This window comes from Onychomys torridus, chromosome 3 (genome assembly GCF_903995425.1).
Source record: "Onychomys torridus chromosome 3, mOncTor1.1, whole genome shotgun sequence".
NCBI classification, from domain to species: Eukaryota; Metazoa; Chordata; class Mammalia; order Rodentia; family Cricetidae; genus Onychomys; species Onychomys torridus.
Window position 1 is genome coordinate 135,713,115 of NC_050445.1, and position 27,383 is coordinate 135,740,497.

Sequence of the window (27,383 nt, forward strand, 5' to 3'; positions counted from 1 at the left end):
CAGAAGTGGTTCTGCTCCCACACAGAAGCAAATCTGACCCAGATCCTACACTGTCCTTGGTCCTATGCACATTAGAAGGATTTTAGCTCCTAAAAAAGCAAATGCAACAATCTATTATTCTTTAAGTACTTTTTTTTATTTCTTTCCTGTCTCTAATGAACTCAAAGCATTATTGTGATTGATTGGCAATTATGCAAATCTGTGATCTTTATTCTTACTTGGAAGTAGAAGAAAATTTTTTTCTCTGCCACCCCTTATAGTAAGATTAAAGAAAATTTGTACAAGGAACATGGCATACAAGAGAAAATATCAGTGTGTAAGAGAAGGTTAAATGTATGACAGGTTATGCTAAAGGAATTTAGTAATACCCTGTCATTAGAGTGTCTGTAGTCACAAATTTGTGTTTGGTAAGCAGGCAGGGCATTAGAAGTAAAGAGTTGAGAATGCTTTTCTGTAATGTGTGCTAAGCACCTCTTTGTGTTTCCTCCATTGCCCAGGAGTGTGGGCTGTCCCTTGCTCATCTCCAGTAGCCACTGCATGGTGGAAAGATTTGTTCTCCAGGGCAGGGAAAAAGGGGTGGTGGTGGTGGTGATCAGACTTTTCACTAATGAGCTGTGACGCCAGCTGCAAGAGGGGCAAATCCTGTTACTCTCTTCACCTACTCTCTGAAGCTGCAGAGCGGATGGGAACATGGTTCCCCTCTTTCTGCCGATCTGCTGCCTTTTCTGCTCTTTCCCTTCCCTTCCTCTTCCGCCCCTGAGCATCTTGGCAAAGGTCAGATTTCGGTGCTCACAGTTCATTGCACACAGTGAAAGGGAGATACAAAAGAGTAGGAGAGAAAGTGAGAAAAGAAAAAAAAAAGTTGGGGTGGAGATTTTTAGGAGGCTCCTTTAAGACTTAAGCTCTAGGTTGAAACCGTAAATAATAAAGCTTTGAATAATCTGGATTTCCAAGTAGTTCTTTGCAGAGAGCTTTATTAGAGCATGGACTTAGTGGACTGTGAGTTAAAGAGAATTTCAGTTTCTATTCAGAAACTTGTGAATTTTTGAAGAAGATAGTTTTGGTTTTTTAGCGTTTGCTCAGATTGTTACTGTAAGGGAGATCATGTGTAGTATTTATAATATGTCAGGGAGCATGCCACTCCATCTTATCACAACAGTCCTCAGAGATACTCTTTCTAAATATATGTAATTTGTTTATTTGTATTTTAAGGCCATTAGTGTTTTGGCTGCATGTATGTCTGTGAGGGCATTGGATCTCTTGGAATAGGAGCTACTGACAATTGTGAGCTGCCATGTAGGTTCTGGGGTTTGAATCCAGGTCCTGTGAAAGAGCAGCCGGTTCTCTTAACTCCTGAACTATGTATCTAGTCCTGAGATAGACATCTTTAAAGTGAACAACTCAGTATACTCCCAACAGAAAAAATACTTTAAATTGTGGCAACAAATTTTAAAGTTGGACTATTAAAATGGTCATTTCCCCATTAATCATTTTTAAGTGTAGTTCAGTAGTACCTTGCTACTAGCTGCTTGGGTGCACATTTTAGTGCAAAGTACACTCACACTGAAGTACATCTCTAGAACTTTATTTTCTGTGTCCGAGACTCTGTACCATTAAACTGATATGGAAAAGGTTAACCAAACCAGTTCTTTTGTTCGGCAGGATTAAAATGGCTTCCCTGCTCTTTTTGTTATTGCTGTTTTCTCCCGCAACATTCTTAATATGTAGTCCACCACAGAATGAGATAAGGCATGTTTCACTGTCTTGTCTTGGGTTCATTTATTGGTACCAAGCTGCTGGGACTCACCATTACCTATTGGAGAGGGATAAAGCAGCTATTTTAAAATCTCTGCCTTTGGGGGAGTGGGAGGAGACTGGGTCTCAGTGTGTAGCTCTGACTTGCCTGTCTCTGCCTCCTGGGAGCTGGGATTGAAGGTGTGCACCACTGAACCTAGTCTTAGTAACTCTTGACCTAGAATTCTCTGAGAAAAGGCCTTGTAGAAATGTCTTAAAGGGGCCCGAGTAGCCAGTGCTGCAGTGTAGGACCATTTCTGGGTCCCTGGCTGTACGTTAGCCAGGGTCTGTGTTAACGTCCATGACTAATGTTGCCACCAAAATCCATACAGATGTCTGGGGTCTAGGCTGAACCCTGTGGTCATGTTAGTGTCCTAGGGCTGTGCCACTGCCAGGGCCATGATGATTTGATTGGCCTGTGTTGCCACCTGGGCCATAGTGTCATCTGGGTTGGGCTGCTGCCATGTATGGCCCTACAGCAGCCAGGGTCTGAGTTGTCTGTGGCTTCAGTTACCACCAAGGTCCAAGTGGATGAAGAGGTGTTAGAGAGGAGAGAAAGATGATAGAGGTGGTTTTTATTTTCTTTGTCTATTTTGTTTTAAATTAATTTTGGGGGAGGGGAGTCTTTTGGGATAGGATATGGAGGGACTGGGAGGTAAGCAGGGTTGGGATGCATGATGTGAAATTCAAAAAAAAAAAAAAAAGAATTATGTTATGGGGGGGGGGTTTAGGGCTGTGGATATATATATATTTCAGTGCTGAGCACTTGTCTATAAAAAGGCCTTGGGTTCCATCCCCAGCACAGAAAAGCAGGGCTTGATTCAGTTATGTTTCAGTAAATGTGGTGGACAGGGAGACATAGTCCCATGGAGTGTGCTATAATATATTAATGTAGCTATGGCATTTTGGCAGTAGGGTCACAAAGTGGAAGTCATCTAGGAAGACTTTTAAAAGTTGTAAAAGACAAGTGTCTTGAACGCGACTCACTCATTACAGAGAGGCAGACCGGATTTTGTTTTTTGGGATTTTTTTAATGCGCAGTTTATTGTTCACACTTTACACCTCAGGGAAAAAGAAATTGCTCACAGGAAATGAATCTTAATGGCCTAACAGTGATACCACTATCTAGAGGCATAGCTCACTCACTGGATTTTGGGTAGGGGTGGCACAAGTTGTCTAGTGCACAGCAGGCTACCATGTCCACATTCACAGGTGGGAAAGGACAGTGAATGTTGGCTCCACAGCAGATGCTCCTCCCGGATCAATGGTCCTTGAGAGCTGCAGCGGCTAGCTGGTGGTTGTTGTTTGTTTTTGGTCTTTTTGACCCTTTGGGAGTGCTGCCACCAACTCCCAAGTAAATTCACACACCGAGGCTTATTATTACTTATGATTACCTGGTCTTAGCTTGGCTTATTTCTTGCCAGCTTTCTTTAACTTAACTCATCCTGGTTACCTTTTGCTTCTGGGCTTTTCCCATTCTCTTACCTCTGTAAATCTTACTCCATTGCTGGTTGTGTAGCTGGGTGGCTGTCCTCCTCCTTCTCTGGCCTCTCCTTTTTGATCTTCTTCCCAGATTTCTCCTTCTATATATTCTCCCTGCCTGCCAGCCCCTCCTGTCCTTTCTCCTGCCTTGCTTGGCCCGTTCTTCATTAGACCGTCAGGTGTTTAGACAGGCACAGTCACACAGCTGCAGAGTTCAACAAACGCAACAAACAGAAGTAACACCCCCTTCAAATGCTACTCCACAACAGACCATGGCCTCAGTTGTGCTCAGCTAGGTCAGCCAGGGTGCCAGACACTCCACGTTCACCAGGGGCAGAGGCAGGAGAACATAGCGGGACACACATTCCCTAGAAGGGTCCCTTGTTGCTATGTGATTCTTTTGGTGCACTGAGGTCTGTTGAAGACCAGCACCTGATGAGCTGCCTGGGGCCTGGTCTTTTATAGCCCTTTAGAGGTTTGTCTCTTCCCTGTAAGACTTTCTATCCCTGCTTCTGATTGGTGTGGGTTAATGGCTCCCCAGGGCGTTGCTGACCACACATAGGTGCTTGATTCTCTAATGTCAGTATGTATTGATGTCAGGATGCTAAACAGGAGAGCCTCCATCTTTTTTTCAAAAAAATATTAAAATCATTATTATGACTATGTGTGGGTGTGGAGAGGAAAGACACCTTCATGTGTGCTTCAGAGATGGAATTCAAGTCACCAGGCTTGGGCAGTAAGTGCCTTTATCCTCTGAACCATCTTGCCAACCCCATTGATTGAGCCTTTCTAAAATAAAGATTGTTAATGAGGGAGAGGGAGTTTTGTTTACCCCTCCCCCTGGGGATTTACTGACTTAGAAAGGTCATTCTGTGAGATTTTGTTGTTTTTTGTTTTGGAAATCTATCACTATTGTGACCCATATTGGCTTGGATGTTCTATTCTGCTTAAGGATTGAGACTGCAGGTGTGCTGCACTAGGCCTAGCTGTCTGTTGAGAGAGTTGAAGGGTGTGACCTGTAATTTACCTTCCTGGATCTCAGGACTTCAAATAAACAAATGGAACACTTACTTAAGACTCCATAAAAACGGGATTGTTTCTCTATAGTAGAAACAGACTGTCCACCTTAGTGTGTGTGTATTTGTGTAGCTGTATAATTGGTGTTGAGATCAGAAATCACATGTCTTGCTTTTGAGATAAGGTGCCCAAGTTTGATTTTTCTGTGGATTATAGATGTAGTTGTAAACTAGTCAGTTGTAAGCAGACTCTTGGGAATCTGTTTTAATGCAGGTAAATTTAGGTTGTATAAAAAGAATATGCTCTAAGTCATTTTTTATCACTTCAGAAAACATTTTTGTTTGGGGGGTTTAAAAGAGAAGTAAGATTACTGATGTGTCGTCCCACTGGTCCTCCTTGCCCATTGACCCATCTCTTAATTTCTGAGTTCTGTCTGAAGATCATCTGTCTGCAGTTCCCCTGAACTTTCAGTACAAACACATGCATCTCACCTAGGATTACATTACTAATAGTCCTTACCTCATTGCTCTCCAGATGATGTAAGACTAACTTTATTCCAGCAACCTGCTTTCATCAGTCTTGTAGGTGAGCTATACTACATTCGCCCAGTGCTGCTTTTTGTTCCTTAAAGCTTTTGTAGGAAGTCTATCTAATAGTACTGTCAAGTAAATGAAGACTAATTTATAATCAGTTGTATGGTGTTTCTATAATCTTCATTGTCATTAAAATATGAAGCAAGGGGCTAAGGGGGTGATTCGTTCTGTAAAGTGCTTTGCTATGTAATAATGAGGACCAGAGTTTGAATCTCCAACCCTCATGTAAACACATCAGATGTCAAGTTATGTACCTGCAACCCTAGTGCTGGGAAGGTGGAGATCCAGGTTTAGTGTAGCAATGTCCAGTTTCGATGAGAGACCTTGTCTCAGAAAATAATGTGGAGAAGCGATTGAAAAAGACAGTTCAACATCGACCTCCAGCTCCCCGCCCCCATCAAGTTCTTGGATTATATAATTAGCATCAGTTCATAAAAAAGAAATATGCTTGTATACTTCTTCTAATGTGAAGGATATAGATAAAAGGGAATGGGGGCTAATAGGAAGTAATGGAAGAAATAAACTAGAATGCTAAACTCTCATTGTCCTTCTGAAAGTATACATGAGAAGAAGGGCAACATTGTTTATGACAGTCATTTATTTCCACTCACCATTCATTCTGTTGCTTGTAGTCTGCTGAAGCTCAGGAGGGACAATGCATTTACACAGATCTCTGATCTACTTTTCTCTCTCTCTTTCCTCTCTCAGGAATTAGAGGCAGCTCTTCACAGAGATGACTCGGAGTTTATCAGTGATCTGATTGCCTGCCTGCTTCAGGGCTGCTATCAGCGAAGGGATATCACGTAAGTAATCCTGTTCTTAATATTCCTTGCATAGGGAACCCATCAACCTGCTGTCATGGTAGCTCCACTCTCCTGAGACACACAAGAACCTAGCATTGGCCAGTACATGACAGTGTATGTAGGCTCTGTATGCAAGTGCATTCACAGCCCTTACGTTTGTTCATTCTTTATTATAATTCTTGAGTTTATTTTATGTTTACCAACAAATGTCATTCCGTTACACTGACTACTTTGAGTGTAGAATTTCTTCTTTTGTGTGTGTATTTTTCTGATTTTGGCTTGTACTACTGGCAAAATATTACCTAACAAATTAAAATCAGATTTCAATACATTCTTGTGGCTTGCCTATCTTCTGTTGTTCCCATAAGTAGTACAGTAACAGAATTAACTTGTAATCTTTGGGCTCTTTTCTGCTGTAACGTACAGCTCTTTGATATCTTTGGGATGTATAGAATTTGGAGTAGATGTTAACCTTTGTAGACAAATACAGAAGTCCTCGATAAGAGCTCTTCTCTGTGCTTTGCTTTGAGACTGGCTCTCTCCGTGTTGTCCAGGCTGGCATAGAACTCCTGAGCTCATGAAATCTTGCTGCTTCAGCTTCCCAGGTAGCTAGCTGGACTACAGACATGGGCCATCCAGATTTCCCTTGATTTGATCCAGGTCAAAACAAAATAGGACAAACTCGATCAAAAGGCCAATTACCCTGCTTTCCTAGTCTCTTGGCCCTTTGAAATCATGTAGGGGTTCAGTTCATGTTTTTCAAATAGTTAAAGGTGGCTGGAGAGGTGGGTCAGTGCTTAAAGAGCACATACTGCTGTTAAGAATGCAAGTTTGGATGTCATACAACCTCTTGTGACTCTCACTCCAAGGACTCCGATGCCCTCTTCTGGCCTCTGTGGGCATGTGCACAAACCCACACAGACACCCACATAAATACATACTTTGAAAATACAAGTTGCTTTTTATTTTTAAAAAATGGTGTATTGCATCATTTTGTTATAATGATAAGCTAGGCCTGGTGTTCAGGGAAATGTTTATATTGACTGAGAAAGGTGGACAGTGGTGTGTTATTCTGAGAGTTACTGGCCTGGCCTTGAACTTGTTAGGTAGCCAAGGCTGCCCCTGAACTCTGACTGTCCTGTCTCCACCTCTCTAGTTTAGGGATGAGAAGAGTGCTGGAATTACAGACATGTAACACCATACCTAGCTTTGTCATCCTGAATATAGTTTTCTGATTTTTCATGTCAGCCTGCATAGCAGATATATTTTAGTGATGTCCACAAATGTGCTATACTGACCTTTGGTGAAATTTTGTAGGCTGGTAAGTAAGCTGGAGGGTTCAGTGTGTGTGTGTGTGTGTGTGTGTGTGTGTGTGTGTGTGTGTGTGTGTGTGTGTGTGTGGTGAAATTTTGTAGGCTGGTAAGTAAGCTGGAGGGGTGTGTGTGTGTGTGTGTCTGTCTGTCTGTCTGTCTGTCTGTCTCCCCGGTTTGCTCTAAGACATTGTAAGAAAACTTCTTTTTGGGAAGTGTCTTAGGGATCAGCTCTTCTGCCCTGGCCATGCTAAACACATTTCCCTCCCTGAGTTATACTGCTAGCCCTAAAACACTGCTATTGTCTCCATAATATAAGGTTTTATATCTAACTTATCTTTTATCATAACTGAGGAAATTATAACTATCTAGTCTTCAACCACATCAAAGACCTCAGAAGGATATAATATTACCTGAGAACCGGGAGAAGGATGCAAGCATTTTTCGGGAGTCTTGTAAGAGTAGACAGAGACAGCTGGCAGCCTGGACAGTCACCTAATATTCCTTTGTAAAGTTGGGGCAACTGTCTTCAGCCCACAGGGCTAGAGTCTCTCAGTCACTTCTCTCAGTGTCCTGTAGAATGTCTGGCAGTTTCCTCTGCGAAGCAGGAACCTGAAGGACCATTTTGTCAAGCAAAGTTTAGTGGTCACCTTTTTATGGGTCCTGTATGTCCAGTCGATCAAGCAGTCCTGGCAAGAACAGTTTCTTGTCCAAATGGCTATTTTTGCCAAGGTGAAGATAAAAACCATATGAAGTGTCTTCAATGCCCATCCTCCTCTCTGAAGTAAATTGGTGCTGCCAGGAGCAGACATGTCTCACTGTCCAGAAAGTCTAAATTTTAAAATATTTTAAATGCCATATTCTGTAGACCTTTGAAGTGTTTGAGGATTACCTGTCTATCTGAAATATCTCTCTGTATATCTGGAAAGACTTAACTAACATGGCTATGAGTATGATTATCATAGATGACTAATTATTAATCTATTTTTAATTATTCATTTCAATTTAAAATGAGCTGTACAAACATAATACCTTAAACATGAGTAGAAATATGCACACAGTATAACAAAATTAACTTTAAGTTTGTATCAATAGACTAAAATCTATACCAATGTAAAACATTTTAAACAAGTTGTTGCTCTTTAGAAGTAAGTTCCTTAATCTACTCTTTCATCCTATTATATCTGTATCATATCCCCTTTTCTTCTTTAGAAAGAGATCACATTTATAATCAACCTGCTTTAAATAAAAATATTGGTTTTTTTTCTGTCCCACACCAGAGGGCTCTTCTGATTTGGGACACAAGAATCTCTTAACCTTTTCTTTTAGCAATATGTCTGGGTTTAGAGAAGGAGTGAGCCAATTCCATCTCCAAAGCCAGCTTGATAATTTTTGGGAATGTGGGCGTAGTTTTTTTACTACTTCCTGCTGGAAGGGGGCGCTGTATCTTATGGGGATACAAAGAAAATTTTAGGATTATGGAGTAGTCCATTAGGGTGAACCTCTGAGCCAGTTGGCCTTGAAACCATTCTGGATGTCGGATCATCTGGGCCATGGTGTCATTGGAGACCTTTCAGGTGGCTTTGGCTGGTCAAACCTGATGTATCTTAATCTGGAACAAATCCATAGCCTCTGGCTTTCTGTGGAAACAAAAGCAGAGACTCCATTCCAAAGCAACATATCCTTATATCCAAATTTTGAAGTCAAGGTACCTTTAAAATTTACATATTTGTTTAACTCAACAGCTTTTATGATCAAATCTTTTTCTGCAGTTAAAAATCCCAAAGACAACATGAACCAGATTCTCTGTGTAATATCCATCTTTGTAAGATTGAAACGCCACTGTGGCTGCTGGCTCCACCCACCTCAGCTTCCCAACATGTGTGGTACAGTTTACTGCCAGCTCTGGGTCTGGAGCCATGTGTACCATCAACTATCAGAAGCAGTTCTATCAAAGCAGTGCATAGCCCAGAAATCTTTTTTTTTTTTTTTTTTTTTAACTAGCAAAGGCTAAATCCACCATGCAGCAGAGTAAAGTGCCGCTTGTAGACTCCTCATTCCCGTCACACTGCAGGTCAGACGCACACGCCAGGAACCCGCCATAGTAGCTGAAACCGGCAGGCTGCCGCTAACTTGAAAGAGACACCTAGGAAGCTGTTTTTAGCTCCGTCTTAGAATCTTTTTTCTCAGGTTTTAGGTGGAAATTCTTGCCAACACATTGGGCGCCATTTGTAGTTAGAGTATTCCTGCCTGGCCCACAGTCAGGACAAATCTCTCTTACCCGCCAGTCCCACAGTTGCTCAGATCCAACCAAGAAAGCACACAGAAACTTATATTGCTTACAAACTGTATGGCCGTGGCAGGCTGCTTGTTATCTATCTTTTCTATCTTAAATTAACCCATTTCTGTTAGTCTATACTTTGCCACATGGCTTGTGGCTTACCAGTGTCTTTACATGTTGCTTTTCATGGCGGCGGCTGGTGGAGTCTCTCCCCAGCCTTCTACTTCCCAGAATCCTCTTCTCTCTTGTCCCGCCTATACTTCCTGCCTAGCCACTGGCCAAACAGCATTTTATTTGTACAGAGCGATATCCACAGCACCAAATAACCAACTCAGAGACTTAATATAAACTAATAAATGCTTGGCCAATAGCTCAGGCTTGTTATTAGCTAACTCTTACATTTAAATTAAGTTATATTTCTATTTATGCTATGCCATGTGGTGGTATCTTTATTAGAGTGGTATGTTCATCTCCTGCTCCCTCTGCATCTGGCTGGCGACTCCTGACAACTCCCTTCTCCTATCCATCATCTTTAGTTTGGTTGCCCTGCCTATATTTCCTGCCTCGCTACTGGCCAATCAGCGTTTTATTAAACTAATTCAAGTGACAAATCTTTACAGTGTACAAGAGGGTTATTCCCCAGCAATCCTCTCAGCCTCCCAAGTCCTGAGAGTGCATGTGTAAGCCACTGAGACTTAGTTCTCACTTTGTTTCTGTAGTTGGATAACGCCTTGTATCCATACACATTCAGCTCTCTATTCATCATTTCAGGGACAGTCATACAGTTTCTGTTTTTTGTATTGGTAGGCGTTGTGCTGTTTTGAATTTCTTTGTACACGTTTTTGTTTGGATTTGTTTTCATTTCTTTGTGTTATATGCTACCAGTGGGAGTGTCTAGATCATAGAGGAATTCTGTATATATGTGGGAGTCTGCATGAGTTTGTGTAATTATTTATGTATTACACCTGCCAGGTTCCTTTGGAGGCCAGGGGAGGGCACCCTTGGAACATTAGTTAAAGATCCCTTGGAACTTTAAAGACAGTTGTAAGCTGCCATCTGAATACTGAAAACCTAGTCAGATTATACTTAAAGGGGTTTATTTATTATCAAGGAAATGGTAAATTCTTCACACTCGTAGCAATGTGTGTGTGTGTATGTGTGTGTGTTGTATATAATATAAACATGTATATGTATACGTGTGTGTCTAGTAAGCTGTAGTTGGACTTTGTTGTCAGACTTTCATTTGAACCTCTGGCCCCCAAATAATGATACAGAGACTTCTTACTAATTATGAATGCTTGGCCTTAGCTTAGGCTTGTTCCACTAACTCTTACAACTTAAATTAACCCATTTCTATTAATCTACGTTCTGCCACGTGGCTCGTTATCTCTCCTCCATTCTGTACATCCAACTTCCTATTTGTCTCTTTGGCAAATCCACCTCTCTCCTCTTCCCAGAGTTCCTCTCTTCCCCTGGAAGTCCTGCCTATTTTCTCCTGCCTAGCTACTGGCCATTCTGCTCTTTTAACCCAATCAGAAAATGCCTTAGGTAGGTGAGGTAAAATAGTGAGACATCTTTACATAGTTTGCTCAGATATCCTCTAACAGTAATCACCTTCTTAATTTTCACAAAGGTGGTTTCATTTTTTTTTTTAACCCAGCCCCTTACTCCTGGTTCATAAATCTTAACTGACAACTCCTTCCGTTCTCTAAATTGTCATTGTGTAATCTTTAAATTTTGTGTGTGTGTGTGTGTGTGTGTGTGTGTGTGTGTGTGTGTGAAATAGTTGTGTTCAAAGCTTAGATTACCTAGTTACAATGGCGTACACCTGTACTTCAGATACATAGGAAGCAGTAACTCAAGGACCACATGAGACCAGGAGCTAAGACCAGGCCAGACAACCTATGAGATGTACAAAAGGAATGACAGGCTGGTAATGAGCTAAGTTAGAGTCCCAGGTCTTTTGAGGTAGAAAGGGAGAACCAAATCCCACAAGGTATTCTTTGACCTTGACATATGTGCCATAGCATATACATAAGAAACACCCTACCACCACCACATACACACACAATATCATTCAGTGTTTGGGTTTTTTTGGTGTTTTTGTTTTGTGGTGTTTTTGCAACCTAGTCTTTCTACATAAGCCTTGGCTGTCCTGGAATTCACAGAGATCCATCTGCTTCTGCCTCCCAAGTGCTGGGATTAAAGGCATACACCACTATGCCCAGCATAAAAGAAAGAAAATTAGTATATAGTATGAGTTCACATTAGAGTAACTTGATATTAAGATGCTTTTCTATACCTTTGCATCTTAGCCTGAAATATCAGTGTTAGCATTTGGGCAGAGTGTTTCTGTGAGGATGTTTTGTATGTGTATGTACTATCCTAGGTCACACCCCAATTTTAAATCATGTATTTATAGGAAACTTGGTGAGACTGTCGCCTCGTCTTTGCATTTTACACCATCTACCAGAATTTCCCATCTATAGTTCAGATAACCGGTTGTGTGAACATACCACCACCACCTCCACTACCACCACCACCACCACAACAACAACAGCACGTGGGGTTTTGCTGTATAACAGCTCTGCCTCTCCTGGAACTGGCCTTGAATTCACAGAGATCTGTCTGTCTCTGCCTCTTGAGTAAAGGTGTCTGCCACCACCACCTGGCAACAATTTCTTTTGATTCAGTTTATCTAATTTTGGGATTTAATGAAGTAATAGTCTAATACAAAGTTTTTCAGTGAAAGGCTTTTTCTGACTGCTTTTTTTTATTATAAACTATCAACCTATTGCTTTCCTCTCCCCATCTTCTGTTTTACATTAACGTCTTTATGTGTTTGGGGCCATTTGATTAGGCCTCAGACATTCCACAGCTACCTGGAAGACATCATTAACTATCGCTGGGAGCTTGAAGAAGGAAAGCCCAATCCTCTGAGAGAAGCCAGTTTCCAGGACCTTCCTCTGCGCACTCGGGTAGAGATCTTGCATCGCCTCTGTGATTACCGGCTAGATGCAGATGATGTCTTTGATCTTCTCAAGGTACTTTTAGCAAGCTCCTTTTTTAGAGCAGGAAAAAGGCAGCATTTTGAGTGTGAAATTGAAAGTATTAAGAAGCCAGAGTTAGGCTGGAGAGAGGGCTGTTCTTTCAGAGGTCCTGAGTTCAATTCCCAGCAACCACATGGTGGCTTACCGCCATCTGCAATGAGATCTGGCACCCTCTTCTGGCCTACAGGCATACATTCAGGCAGAACATTGTATACATAATAAATAAATCTTTAAAAAAAAAAAAAAAAAAAAGCAAGAGTTTAGCTTGTTCATAGTAGTCTTCATGTTCTTAATTAAGAATGACTCGTATACACAACATGCCCTTGTGGCCAAAGGACTGCAAGCCATGCAGGCTTTACAATTTGTTTCTTTTCATTTCACACAGGAGAACCTACATGTAATCCTGTCTTCACACAAAATAGCAATGAATTTGCCACTGAATTTTTTTCTATAATTAAACTAACAGTCAAAAACTCCAGAGACTTGAAACTATACAGACATAACACAAACACACACACACACACTGAGACTGATTGATTGATTGATTTTTCTAGACAGGGATTCTCTGGGTAACAGCTCTGGCTAGCCTAGAACTCACAGAGATCTTCCTGCCTCTGCCTCCTGAGTGCTAGGACAAAAGGTGTGTGCACCAAGGCTCGGGAGGTCAATTTCTAATCCTACTCAATCACTTGATTAAATGTAGCCATTCTCAGTTGAGCTCTGTGCACAGACACATAAAAGTCTTAGTGCAGTCCCTGCTGAGCACTTACAGTGCAGATCGTGCCCTGGAATACTTGGGGAGTTGCCTCACTGGATCTCAGCTGGAATAAAAAAGGTGCTATGTTGTGTAGAGAGATGGCTCAGCAATTAAAAGTCCTCATTGCTCTTTCAGGGGACCCAGCACCCACTTTGGACAGCTCACAATTGCCTGTAATTCAATACTCTATTTGTCCTCCATGGGTACCTGCAAAATATTTTTTCCTAAAGTTTCTGTGGATTATGGAAAAGGTAGAATGCAGAACCACATTCTATTTGTCTGCATTTCATCTATCCTGATAGAAAATACAGCATATTGGCATTTTAAAATATGAGGTGTGTCTAAGTGTAAATTTTAGTTTTAGTTTTCTCCTGCTTTATGTTGTTTCTCATTTTTACAAATCCGTATTCCTGTTCTGCCCAGGGTCTAGATGCAGATAGTCTCCGAGTAGAGCCTCTGGGTGAAGACAATTCAGGTGCACTCTACTGGTACTTCTATGGGACGCGAATGTACAAAGAAGACCCAGTACAAGGAAGGTCCAATGGAGAACTCTCCTTAAGCAGGTACTGTCTCTAATGTAAAGGCTGTGCTAAGTGCTCTATTTAGAATGCTATGAAAAAGACCGGGTATGGTGGCACATGCCTTCAACCCTAGCACTGGGGAGGCAGAGACAGGCAGATCTCTGTGAGTTTGAGGCCAGCCTAGTCTACATAGCAAGTTCTAGGACAGCCAGGGCTGTTATATAGAGAAACCCTGTATGTATATGTTTTGGGGGTGAGGTGGGGCTGTGAAAGTTAATGTATCAGAATTATATAGCACTTTCTTTTTTCCAATGCAATTATTAGTTGTATTGGCATGCCTACAACAGGTGGCAAGAGTTTCATACAGAAATACAAAAGAATTACTCTATAGCCTCTGCCATAAGACTGTAGTGAAAAATAATGTTTTGAACATGAAATATTTGTAGTTGGCATTTTCTTTGGGCTGACAACCAGCTCCCAAATAAAGACATGGGACTTATTATTAATTATGAATGCCTGGTCTTAAGCTTAGGTTTGTCCCACTAGCTCTTTTAATTTAACAGGTTAAATTAAAAATTAAAAAATCTACATTTTGCCTTGAGGCCTTTTACCTTTCATTCTATATGTCCCTACTTTTCCTGCCTCTTTCTGGCTGTCTGTCTGGCTAGCCAGCCAAGCCTAAATTCTTTCTCCTACTTACTCTTCCTGCCTGGACGCCTCACCTATACCTTCTCCCTATTGGCCATTTAGCTATTTATTAGACTTGTCGTAGTCAGGTAAGGTAAAACAGTTAAGCGTCTTTACATAGTTAAATATTCTGCTACAGGTATACAGGTCATAAGAGATTCTCAGTAAGTACCTGTACAGTTCCACAGACTGTGGCAGGCTTTGAGTGCTTCTTTTTCCTATTAGGATTGATAATCTGCCTTAAGAACTTGAGGATCTGCCATCATTAAGGCAGAATCTCACATGATGTCTGCAAAGTAAGCCTTATAGTAAGTGCTTCCTAAATAAGAAGTCAAGCCAGGCGGTGGTGGCGAACGCCTTTAATCCCAGCACTTGAGGGGGTGGGAGGCAGAGTTGGGGATCTCTGTGAGTTCAAGCATGGTCTACAGAGCAAGATCCAGGACAGCCAAAACTACACAGAGAAACTCTGTCTTGAAAACCAAAAACAAAACAAAAAGCAGAAGCCTCATTACCATAGTGTCTAGAATGATGTTAAACTCTGATTTTATTGAGACTTTGTTACTGCTATGAGCAGTGCTTGCTGTTAGCAAGGGGTTGGATGTTACAAAATGTCCTTGACTCCAGTGGTAGAGCGCTTGCTTAGCAAGTGCAAGGCCCTCGGTTGGATCCTCAGCTCAAAAAGAAAAAAAAAAAAAAAAAAAAAGGATAGCCGGGGCGTTGGTGGTACATGCCTTTAATCCCAGCACTCGGGAGGCAGAGCCAGGTGGATCTCTGTGAGTTCGAGGCCAGCCTGGTCTACAAAGTGAGTTTCAGGAAAGGGGCAAAGCTATAGAGAAACCCTGTCTTGGAAGAAAAAAAAATGTCCTTGATTCCACATTTGGGTAATCCCTCTGTCTGTTCCCTGTTTCTTCTATTTTGCATAATCCAGTTTTGTATCCTTGTGGCAAAGAATACTGTAATTGCTAATACAAAAACTGTATTAGTTGTTAGTACCATGCCAGAACATTTCTATTTAATGATACTGTTTCTTAGGGAAAGTGAAAGACAAAAAAACGTCTCAGATGTTCCTGGAAAAACAGGCAAAAGAAGAGGAAGGCCTCCCAAAAGGAGAAAAGTACAGGAGGAGGTCATATCGAGGTATGAAATCCCATTGGTCTGTGTTCACAGCTCTCATACTGGAAGAAACCTTAATTCACGTCACCCTTTGTCTTTATTATTTTTACTTGTGTGTGGAGAGGACATAGGTCATTGCTTAGGGAGACCTGAGCCAGAGTCACAGGAAATTGTCAGGCAACCCTGTCTGCTTGACCTCTGTCTATCAAGTTACCTGCCTCCCTAAACCTATTGTTTTATTGGATGAGGCTGTTCATGTAGTGAGGATTAAACTGAACAGGACAGCACATAGCAGTATAAGAAAACAAAGGCTGTGCTTGACCAACGGTATTTGATAAACATTCATTTTAATGTAGATTTTTAAATTGTCTATATCACAAGAATGTGGGGCAAATTAATTCCATGGTTAATTGTTGTGGACTGTGGGTATAGTGCAGTGGTAGAATACCCAAGGACCAGGGTTCCTTCTCCTAGCATACCCCACCAAGCATTGACTAATTAACCTTTTAATAGAGTTATTTATTATTCTAGGTTTAGGTCTTAATTCTTTTAATGTAGTAATTAAGGTGCCAGAACATGGACATTCCTACAATGAAGAAAAGATAAAATGTAAAATATTTTTTGAATTTTTAATTTTGAATTTAATTTTAGGAGAGAAAAATACATTCTTTCACATCTGGGAAATTTCATATATCATTACTTTTGTGTATGAGTATGTGGGGTTGGGGTGCAAACATATGGAGGCCAGAGCTTGATGTTGGTGTCTTCCTTGATTATGGCCTACTTTCCTAGCACTGGGGTTACAAGCATAGCTGTCTTCGTTAAGAGTTTCTGTTGCTGCAGTGAAACATCATACCCAAAAAGCAAGTTTCACATCACAGCCCATCACTGAAAGAAGCCAGGACAGGAACTCAAACAGGGCAGGAACTTGGAGGCAGGAGCTGATGTTGAGACCATGGAAGGGTGCTGCTTACTGGCTTACTCAGCCTGCTTCCCTACAGAATCTGGGAATAACAGCCGAGGGATGTCATCGCCCTGCTCCATTGATCACTAATTGAAAAAAAATGCCGTACAGCTGATTCTATGGAGGCATTTTCTTAATTGAGGTTCTCTAGGTTGTGTCAAGTTGACATGAAACTATTGCTTTTTTAAAAGGAATGTAGGTGCTGAGGATCAAACTCTAGGGCCCTTAACATTTTTAGTAACATAATACACATAATAATCTCATAAGATTAGAAGTTCTACTTAGTTTGCGGTGGCAATGACAATTTTGGTGATTTTTTTTCCCCCTTTCAACAAAGAAATATTCCTAGGCTGAGGGCAGGAGGATTATAAGTTCCAGGCTGGTTTGGACTACATAGCAAGGCTGTGATAGAGAGGTGGTAATGGAAAGGGTTCTTAAGAAATCACAAGGTTAGTAAGATCAGTTAAATTTCAGTTGATTACAACTGCCTATTTCTTGCACAGTGGTGTTGGTGGAAAATGTCCAGTAGTCACTTATGACCTATGTAGTCAGGATCTGTTTTAGGATCTCCTGAGATGTCCACATACTGTTGTATAGACAGAAAACTGTTTTATACCTACCTTAGTGTTGGCAAGCTAGAGCCATTGTATTGGCACATATGGGCTTGTACTACCCTCTACTGGCAACCTTGAGCGGAGGCAGTTCCGCTTCCTAACTCATTCTCTTGGCACTTCCCTTAGACAAAGGTAAGGTAACATGTCCTCCCTAGTGTAGCCACAAGTCAGAGTTCCAACAGTGTCACTTCTCTGTAGTTAGAGTTTTCCTGCCTGGCCCACAGTCAGGACAAATCTCTCTTACCCGCCAGTCCCACAGTTGCTCAGACCCAACCAAGAAAGCACACAGAAACTTATATTGCTTATAAACTGTATGGCCGTGGCAGGCTGTTTGTTATCTACTTTTTCTATCTTAAATTAACCCATTTTTGTCAGTCTATACTTTGCCACATGGCTTGTGGCTTACCAGTGTCTTTACATGTTGCTTTTCATGGCGGCGGCTGGCGGTGTCTCTCCCAGCCTTCTACTTCCCAGAATTCTCTTCTCTCTTGTCCTGCCTATACTTCCTGCCTGGCCACTGGCCAATCAGAACTTTATTTACATAGAGCGATACCCACAGCACTTCTCTCTTCATTGATGATGCCATAACCTTGGTACTTCCTTTTTCTCATCAAGCCTACCCTACATTCTACTTTTATTTCTCATTAGAATTATTCTCCCTAACTTTGAATTTTGACAGCTCACCCCATCCCCAGCCACCATTGTGTTAACTGGGTCCATACCTGCAAGAAAGATCAAACAATTTGGTCATGTCAGTGTCTTGTTTTAATTGTTTTCTCTTTTTCCTTTGTTTCAGTGAAAAGCAGGAAGAAAACTCCTTAGCATCTGACCAACATACAAGAAATGGTAATAATGACCTTTGTTGCTGCTATCTATCAAATCAACACAATGCATACACATATTACAGTGGTAACCTTTCCCAGACGTTCAGTAGGTAGGGTGATTCCAACAGCCTCCAAGTTTTTGCTCCCTGTTTTATTCTTTCTCCATCCTCCATCTCTTAGATCAAAACTAGTTCTGTTCTGTTACCTGGCACAGTGTATTAAAGACTCAGACATTTGGATAGGCAAGTAGCTTCTTGGAGAGTTGCCTTTTAATATCAGTGACCTGGAAAGTATTGTTTGCGTATATGTATATATATACATAAACATACATACATACACATACATACATAATTAGATTTTATGCTGTTGTTGTTGTTATTATTATTTCTGTTTTTTTGAGGCAGGCTTTCTCTGTGTTGTCCTGGAACATGCTCTGTAGACCAGACTGACCTTAAACTCACAAAGATCCTCCTGCCTCTGCCTCCCAAGTGCTGGGATTAAAGGAATGTGCCATGCCTTAACTCTGATTAGAGTTATATAAATTTGGAGGGAAATAACCAAGATAAGGAATACATTTCTATAGCCTCAGTTTCAAAACCATTTTCTAGAGAAATAATACATTTTAATATTTTAAGCATTTCTAGAATGTTAAAATTTTCTTTAAATGACAATAATTATGGTTTTTTGCAGGCATTTGTCTAGTTACAATGACAGTAACAAGAAAATCAAAAGTATGCATATGAGTTTAAGGCTAGTCTCTTTCTTTAAATAAAAAAAAAATATACATTATCATGCAGACATGTAAAGTACCTGTAACCCCCAATGGTTGGGGACTGGGGCAGGAGGATCACTTGATCTCTGGAGTTTGTCTCTTTGAGGGGCAACATATTGAGGTCCCATTCTTTTTTCTTTGCAGGGTCCCGAGGGCCAGGCCAAGGTACTTGGTGGCTGCTGTGTCAAACAGAAGAAGAATGGAGACAGGTCACTGAGAGCTTCCGAGAGAGGACCTCTCTCCGAGAACGGCAGCTCTACAAGCTGCTCAGTGAAGACTTCCTGCCTGAAATCTGTAACATGATTGCCCAGAAGGTAGTGCCTCCCTGCTCATCAGGTCTCACTCTGTTCCTGTAGGACTGGATGTCACCTGCTGTTCTTACCCTGCAGGTCGATTATGATGTTTTCTTACCTCTAGAAGCCCCACGCCGAACACCTACCAGTTCTTAGAATGACCTTTTGCAGACTGGAACCAGCCTTCATTTCTCTATAACTATCTCCGGGAAATGTGCCCTGAGCTTGCTCTTCCCTTCTCCCCAACAAAAATGATCATTTCAGGACCTAACTTGTTTCTCCCTCGAAGTATCAGCCTTTGATGACCATGTGTCCTTGTAGGGCTGTGCCAATTCCTCTCCTGACATCACCAGAGCTGTTTGTGGTTTCATTGACTTCATTGTAATTTATATGAACTGTCTATTTCAATCTACATACACCTTATACATGGCAGTTTCAAACATTTTTCTGTCACTTTTTTCTTCCCCCATGAATGTTGTTCAAAAGCCTCACTTCAGGTTGGAGAGATGGCTTGGGGCTTAAAAGTGCTTGCTGCTCTTACAGAGAGCTTAAGTTCAGTTCCCAGCACCCAGGTCAGGTGACTTAGAACTGCCTGCAACTCCAGCTCCTGGGGATCCAGCACCTTCTGAACTCCATGGGCACCTGCACTCATGTGCATATGCGTGTTCTCTCTCTCTCTCTCTCTCACACACACACTCACTCACTCTCTCTCTCTCTCTCTCTCTCTCTCACACACACACACACACACACACACACACACACACACACACACTTTGTTTTGTTTTGTTTTATGATTTATTTATTATGTACACAGAAGAGGGCGCCAGATCTCATTACAGATGGTTGTGAGCCACCATGTGGGCCCTGGGAATTGAACTCAGGACTGCTGGAAGAGCAGTCAGTGTTCTTAAACTCTGAGCCATCTCTACAGCCCCCACCTTTTGTTTCTAAGCCAAATCTAGTGACACTTAGTAGTCCTTAGTGCTCAAGAGAGTTAGCAGAAAGTTTGAGGCTAGCCTAAGCTACATAGTTCCAGAACATACTGGGCTACAGAGTGAAACCCTGTTTGCTTGTTTGTTTTTTTCCAATTATTTATTCTGTAGTGATTTTGTGTGTTTATAATACACTTTGATAATTCCCCATGCACCCCCACTTGTCCAGGTTGTCCTCTCTCTTCCTCCTGCACCTCTTGAAGCCCGCCCTTCCTCCCCACGTCTCCCTCTACTTTCGTATCTTTTTTCATGTTCCACTGCATTTAATTAGAGTTACTTGCGTGGGGGAGGGTTTATTTAATTGAGCAAAAGCAGCTTATCATTGGCTACACCACTGATGAACATGACTCTTCTTCCATCAATCATTAGCTGCCTATGGCTCTTCAGGTAGGGATTGACATGCCCAGGGACACTCCATTGGAAAAAAAACTGATCCCGCCCTTCTCTTTCCAGCAGGTATCATTTGCCAATAGCTTCTTTGTTAGGAGTGGAGCCATGTGTTCACTTCTTCTCAGTGCTTAGACTTCGTTGATAACTTTAATCCCCATTTCTGATTAAATTGAACACAGTGTCATTCAGTAGTCCCCATGTCAGTTTCTTAATACTGGCATGTGAGAGCTACCTCTACACCAAATGAAAAATACATTATAATCTGTCAAGTCTAGGCTAAACCTAGCCTGTAGTGTTAATAATGCTATTTGGAAAGCCCTTGTGCAGTATAATAATATAACAGCAACAAATTTGTTTTTGCAAAATGGGGGATAAATCCTAGGACTTAAGCATGCTAGGCAAGTGCTCTCCTCCCTGAGCATTTGGCACTGGACAACCAATTGGTGTGCTCTTCCCTGAGGAGGACCACCTCTCCCACTCGCAGCTTTCCGGAGTTGTCTGTAGTTCTTGTCTTGGGTTGAAGCCTTGTGGACTTTCCTCATCCACTTTGACATGTCATTGGTGTTGTCCTTGTTCAGCTCTTGTTTGGGCAGCCATATCAGTGAGACTTCATGGCTATAGCTTCTGACTTTACTAAGAGATACAATCTCACAGCAAACTCCCTGTTCCTCTGGCTCTAAAAATCATCCTGCCTCCTCTTCTGAAGTGTCTTGTTTTTAATTATTGGGCTATTGAGATTGCTCAGTGAGTAAAAACACTACATAAACCTAGAAACCAGAATTCGAATCTTGGAATCCACTGTGGAAGCAGAAACATAACTCCTGAAAGTCATCCACTGCCCTCTGCAGGCATGTGCACAACCCCACACACTACAGTAATCATTTTAAAAGAAAAATTACTTTTTAAAGTTGAAGCTGGGGTGCACAGCTAATTCTAGCACTTGAATGACAGAGGCAGAAGTCGTGGACAACCTAAGTCTACACAGCAAGATCATGGCAAGCCAGGGCTCCAGCCTGCTCCCAGAAAACTGTTAGTCCTGAAAATTTGGCTGTCAAGTTGGGAAAAGGAAAAGGTTGAACGGGGCTTGACTCAACAGTGCTTTTGATTTTCAAGTGTGTATGAGAGATTACATTTACTGAAAATAAGTCAAATGAAAGTTTAAGAGGTGTTCATGAACAGATCACAGGAAATTCCCTGGTAAGGTACCCTGGAGTCAGTGAGCTGTGGGACACTTAAAGCTGAATGGTTCCATACTTTCTTCTATTTGTTTGCTTGATCTGGCTATTAATTGACCACATCCCATTCTAGTTCAAAAAATAACAGTGAAAAAGTTTCTGTCATACGTGAAAATTGAAAGATTTATCATTACAAAAGAATGTGATACAAGTAGTCATCAAATTTACACCTTAAGCAGTGTGTAAAGGACACAAACCTGAGTAATGGCCAAGAGAAATTGTGAAAGAACCGACTCTTCAGATGCTTTGTTTAGCTGCTGTAATCTGGTGAACCTGCAGATAGGTACATGCTCTCTTTGAATTGCAACTTCAGTTTTCTGATCAGCAAAGTCAACTACAGTCTTTATGAAAAAGCTTTTATAGGAATTAAATAAAAGAACCCATTCAGTCATGCTGTTTTTTATGATAGGTAGTTTTTAGAAGCTAAATCTTTACTTTTGTTTGTTTGAGAATGGGTCTCACTGTCTATCCCCGGCTGGCCTGAAACTGCTTCTATTTCCCAGGTGCTGGGATGGAAGGTGTGTATGCCCCCTTGTACAGCAATATCTCTATTTCTTAACAAAGTAAATCCATGTAGAGAGTTAGAAGATTTATAAATCTTAGGAAATAGGATAGTAAACATAAAAGTTTGGGGAGAAGGGCTGGAGAGATGTCTCTGTGGTTAAGATCTTTGCTGCTCTTATCAGGGGTCCCAGGTTCACTTCCCTACACTCATATCAGGCAAGCTGACAACAACCTCTTAACTCCACTTCCAGGGGATCTGATGGTCCCTGGCCTTCATAGATACCTACGTAAGTGGTATGCATAAATACATGAGGATAAATCCGTGCAGGAACATACATACATACATGTAAATTTGGGGAGCTGTAAGACCTGCTTTGAATATGTAAAAGTTGAGATAGTCCAAACTGAAGGTGATATTAGTAAGAACAGAAAGAAGAAAAGTTTGCATATGGATCAGTGTCTGTTGACATTTATTTGTAGTAATGTAATCTTCCTATCATGTCAGGGCTATGAGGTGTTGTAATGATGAGTAAATTTTACAATTACTGTATAAACCCATACTACTTCATAAACAAATGCTCTGAGAATATTTGTTATTTGTTCCAACTCTAAAATTAAATTCTTTAATATCCTGATATTGTGAGACACCTTTCTGAAACATCTAATGTGGATGAAATTATTGTTACTAGCCAGGCGGTGGTGATGCAAGCCTTTAATCCCAGCACTTGGGAAGCAGAGGCAAGTAGATCTCCATGAGTTCCAGGCCAGCCTGGTCTACAAAGCAAGTTCCGGGACAGTCAAGGCTGTTACATAGAGAAACCCTGTCTCAAAAAAAAATTTTTTTTATATCATTACTCCTCAACTTTTGCTTATAAATATTATAGTATAATAGAATTTTATACAAATATCATCAAATTGTTAATAAACCAAATGGTAGGTAACCTTGTAATAGTTAAAGATAACCTTGAAGAACATACAGAATTAGTATCATTTATATTTTTTATTATATTTGAAAGATTATTGGGTTTATACGCTAACCTATAGACATCTATTGAGACATGGATTTTATAGAATTGTAAATTATTTTTGTCTTGCAAAAAATGTAACTACCAATAGTTATAAACTACAGTGTTGCTGGATATTATCCAGCTCAATGGCTAGCCCAGGACATTGACTCCTAACATTGACTAAAAAGAGCCAGTTTCTCTAATGTTCTGTTTGTTGCCCTGTCCATCTATCTGTCTGTGTCCCCACCCCCCCCCCCCCCCCCCCAGTTTTGTTTTGGTTTTTCGAGACAGGGTTTCTCTGTGTAGCTTTGCGCCTTTCCTGGAACTCGCTTGGTAGCCCCGGCTGGCCTCGAACTCACAGAGATCCGCCTGCCTCTGCCTCCCGAGTGCTAGGATTACAGTGCTGGGATTACAGGCGTGTGCCACCACCGCCTGGCTTCAGTTTTTTTATTTAGTTCAATAAAACATTTTACTTATGTTCACTGTAAAAAAAAAAAAAAAAAAAAAAAGCAAAAGTGGGCATAGACTACTGAAAGTGTTTGGTGGATGTGGTTTATAAACATTGAAATGTATGTACACAAAAGCTGTTAGTAGATGGGTGTGATGATGCACAAATTTTATCCAATCTAATGTGACAGAGTTGGCGTGAACTGGTGTTAGCTTCTTGTGCTGTTTGCATGGTAAATTGGCAAGGTTTTCTTTTGAAACACGATGTGCTGGAGTTATATCTGAAGTGGAAGAGATGAGATGCTTATAGGCTTGTTGAGGAAGAGACTAGGGAGATTTGAAGAAGTACTTGAAGAGGGTAGACGATCGTGACATCTTTGGTACTTGTGATTGTGTTTCCTCTGGAAACTACTTATTCCATCTTAAATAGAAACGCTGTATTTGCAGTGTGTCTAAACTGTCTGAACCAGTCCTTGTTGTCATGGAGAGGGTTGTTTTTATCCTCCCTTAATTTACTTACTGTTCAGGACGTTAAGACTTTGTATTAAACAGTTATGGAACCAAATCCCCCACCCCCCACTGTGTGTGTATGTCTGTGTGTGCATCTGTGTGTAAGCAGAAATGAATACCTAGAGCTTATCTTTAAGTTGTTGTTACATTTTCTTTTATTTTGTTTATGTGTATGTCACAAAGCACCATATGCATCTCAAAGATCAAACTCACGTAGCCAGTCTTGATGGGAGGTGCCTATAGGCTCTGAGCCAGCCATCTCTGCCTACTCTTAAAGACCATCTCAGTCAGGTGCTCCCTGTGCTTCTTTCAGAACCATCACCTCAGGTGATTGTGATAAAATAGTTTGCTCTTTGTCATTTGAAGGGGGTTTTTTGGGTTTTGTATTTTTGGTTTGGTTTGGTTTTTTGATGGTGGTGTTTGGGCTTTTCTGAGACAGTGCCTGGTTCTGTACCCAGGCTGGCCTAAAATTCAGAATCCTCCTCCCTTAACCACCCAAATGCTGAGGTTATATGTGTGCCTATCACATCCAGCTAGAGAAAGTTTTCCTAAGGTTGTAACCTCTCTTGCCAGTGATGGATTTTCATAGGAAATGCTTGGTTGTCAGTGGCTTTTGAATTGCCTCTTGTTAAGAAACTATACTGGCATAGTACCTTACCCAGCTGAATAGTTGTTTTCCCTTATCGTCCTAAAAGATGGACACCTTTGGTCCCCTATTAGATAAATTAGTTACTGGTGTGCCTCATGGCCATTCTGCTGCTGGTGGTGGTGGTGGCGGTGGCGGCAATTGCAGAAGCAGTAGCTGTAGCTGAGAACACCCTAATCTATCTTTTCCTTTCTTTTCCTCACTTCTAACTGTAGGGAAAACGTCCACAGCGCACAAAGCCAGAATTGCAACATAGGTTTATGTCTGACCATCTGTCCATCAAATCCATCAAGCTAGAGGTGAGTGTGTCTGAGAGTAAAAAAGTGTATTTGAAAAGAGTAGTTCCATTTCATTTCATATGCCTTTGTTCCTACTTCTTATGCCCTTAGGAAAAAATCTTAATCTCAAATGGTTTTTGTTTTTGTGATTGGTTTTGTTGTTGTTTGTTTGTTTGATTGATTTTTTTTTTTTTTTTGAGACAGGGTTTCTCTGTATAGCTTTGGCTGTCCTGGAACTCACTCTGTAGACCAGACTGACCTCAAACTCTTTAAGAGATCTGCCTCCCTCTTATCTCCTGAGTGCTGGGATTAAAGTCGTGGGCCACCACTGCCTAGCTTCAAGAAAGATTCTCATAGGTATAGTGTTTTTCTGGGAAAAGAAGATAGAAAAATGGAAGATTGGGTGACATATGACAGGCACATATTCAATCTAACATAGATATGAATACGTTTTGTGATAGATATTAGAAGTTCATGAATGCAAAGATGGAAAACATTGAAGCTAGGCAAAGAAAGGGTGATTTAAGCAGACCAGAGACGTTTGGCCTTGGTGTGTGAGATGGCTAGAATTCTGATGGTGGGCTTTGGGTGTGGAATTAAAGCCTAGGGTCTTCCTCTCAACGGGAGCAAGCAATATAAACACAAGCTCCAAGGCAGAAAGTGGAACAGTGTGGTCAAAGAACAGAGTATATTTGGATGTGGCCAACCTGTTGTGATAATTGTGGGAAATGTAGAAAACTAATTTCTGGAGTCTCCCCCTCTTACACGTGTCCAGTGAGGAGAAATGAGGCTGTTGTTAGATGCAGCTGTCTCGGGCAGGATGGGCTGCTGAAGGGCGAAGTGCTTGCCCGGAAGTCTAGTGGTCACTCCGTCTCCTAAGGAGCAGGGCAGGAAAGCATTCACATTCTGTACTGGAGAAGAGCCTTCATCAGATGGGAACAAAAGTTGGGGGCAACAACTATATAAAAAACTACTAAAGTTTTTCCAAGAAGTACCCAAGAGCCAGGTCTGTTTGTGGTTTTGATGTGTGGCACACATCAAATGCTCGTGGTTTGAGCTAGTGTGGTGCTGCGGGAAATGACAGGTGTACTTTTCATTCACCGAGTTGGCTGGTGAGCATGTACCTGTGAGTACAGTGAAAAAGTGAAGGTCTGGGAAGGCCGTCCCCTTACCTGTCTCTGCTCCAGGAAAAGGCTTTTGCAGCGTGTTGCCAGTCTGCTTGTCTTCTCAAAGCCTGGCTAGCCTATCATACTCTCTCCTCTGTTTATTGCCCGGGACCATGTTCCATCGGATGTAGTGAGGTTAGTAGTCCCACAAAACGTTACCTCAGGTCACAGTTGTTTTGCTCTGTCTGTCACCATGTCTTGTGCTAGCTTGTGAAGTTGGGGGTTCTCTTTTGCCTTGCAGTTACGTTTTTGTGGCTTTTAAATGAAAATGTCAACATGGTGCTTAGCAGAGACCTTGGACTCTTTGTAAATTTTTATTTACTTTATTTTCCTTTGGGCCAAACATAATAACATAAGCCTGTAGTCCTACTGTTGTGGAAAGCAAAAGTTCAAGAGGATCATAAATCTAAGCTCAACCTGGAGTGAGAGTCTCTCAACCCTCCCCTCCCTCACTAAATAATGAAGGGGCATTAGTTAGTTTTTACAGTTCTATTTTGGTTTGTTTGAAACAAAGTATTGCCTAAGCAGGCCAGACTTATTCAAACTCACAACTTTGCCTTAGACACCTGAGTGCTAGGGGGTGCACATCACCACACGTGGCTCCTTTTCAACCCTTACACACTTTCTAGTTGACAATTCCGCAGTGACTGGCTTGCCACCACCTCCCTGGTAGTCCTTAGCTTGGGAGGGACTACCTTGTGTTGCTGGTACCCAGTTGAGTTCTGAGTACTTTCCAGCTCCTCCTAGCTTGTAGGTTCTTTTTACCGCTTTATGGCCTTGAACTTGCTTCAGGGGGTCCTCCACGCCCTAACTCAGATTGCCTGGGAGTCTCACCACCACTAACTGCGGGCGAATCATATTTCTTCTTTTCTTTATAGGGATTGTTTTTAAATTCTGTTGTTGGATTAAAGTACAGGAAAGCACCTATGTAGTTTGTGTTGTGACACATGCTATCCCAGAGAAACTGACTTGTTTTCAGAGCAGAAAGTCTTTTGTCCTTTGATGCTGTTTGTGTATGCAGGCACCAACCACCCAGGAGTCCCATGTTAATTGCCTCAAAGAATCTTCTAATTGTGGCTTCTGGGGAAAATATTAGTGCAGAGACACTGATGAGCCCGGGCTGCTGAGGTATTTTTGTCAGTAGGCCTTAGTGGGTGTTTATGATGGTGTCATCTCAGGTATGCTCCTGGTGGCAAGTGAATCTGGACCCGTGCCTTGGAGTACAGAGCTTGGGCGCTGCTTCAGCTAGAGCTTCTAGTTAGTAATTCTTTGGAGGATTTCACAGTGGCTCCTTGTTAGCACCTCATTAAGATGCCCTCGTGATTCTAGTAGG

The 27,383-nt window shown here is 41.5% G+C and overlaps 1 protein-coding gene across 3 annotated transcripts in view; it reads left to right on the forward strand.

Annotated features, from left to right (window-relative positions):
* LOC118579152 (cat eye syndrome critical region protein 2 homolog) overlaps positions 1-27,383 on the forward strand; it is a 108,157-nt gene that overhangs the window by 62,021 nt on the left and 18,753 nt on the right. For 2 of the 3 annotated variants that reach the window (XM_036180262.1, XM_036180263.1), the window contains exons 2-8: positions 5,595-5,689; positions 12,141-12,324; positions 13,511-13,650; positions 15,328-15,432; positions 17,783-17,832; positions 18,727-18,896; positions 24,822-24,905. In XM_036180262.1, coding sequence (XP_036036155.1) covers positions 5,595-5,689; positions 12,141-12,324; positions 13,511-13,650; positions 15,328-15,432; positions 17,783-17,832; positions 18,727-18,896; positions 24,822-24,905 — 828 coding nt within the window. The remainder of the gene's footprint in view (positions 1-5,594; positions 5,690-12,140; positions 12,325-13,510; positions 13,651-15,327; positions 15,433-17,782; positions 17,833-18,726; positions 18,897-24,821; positions 24,906-27,383) is intronic. The other variant, XM_036180265.1, reaches the window with a different exon arrangement.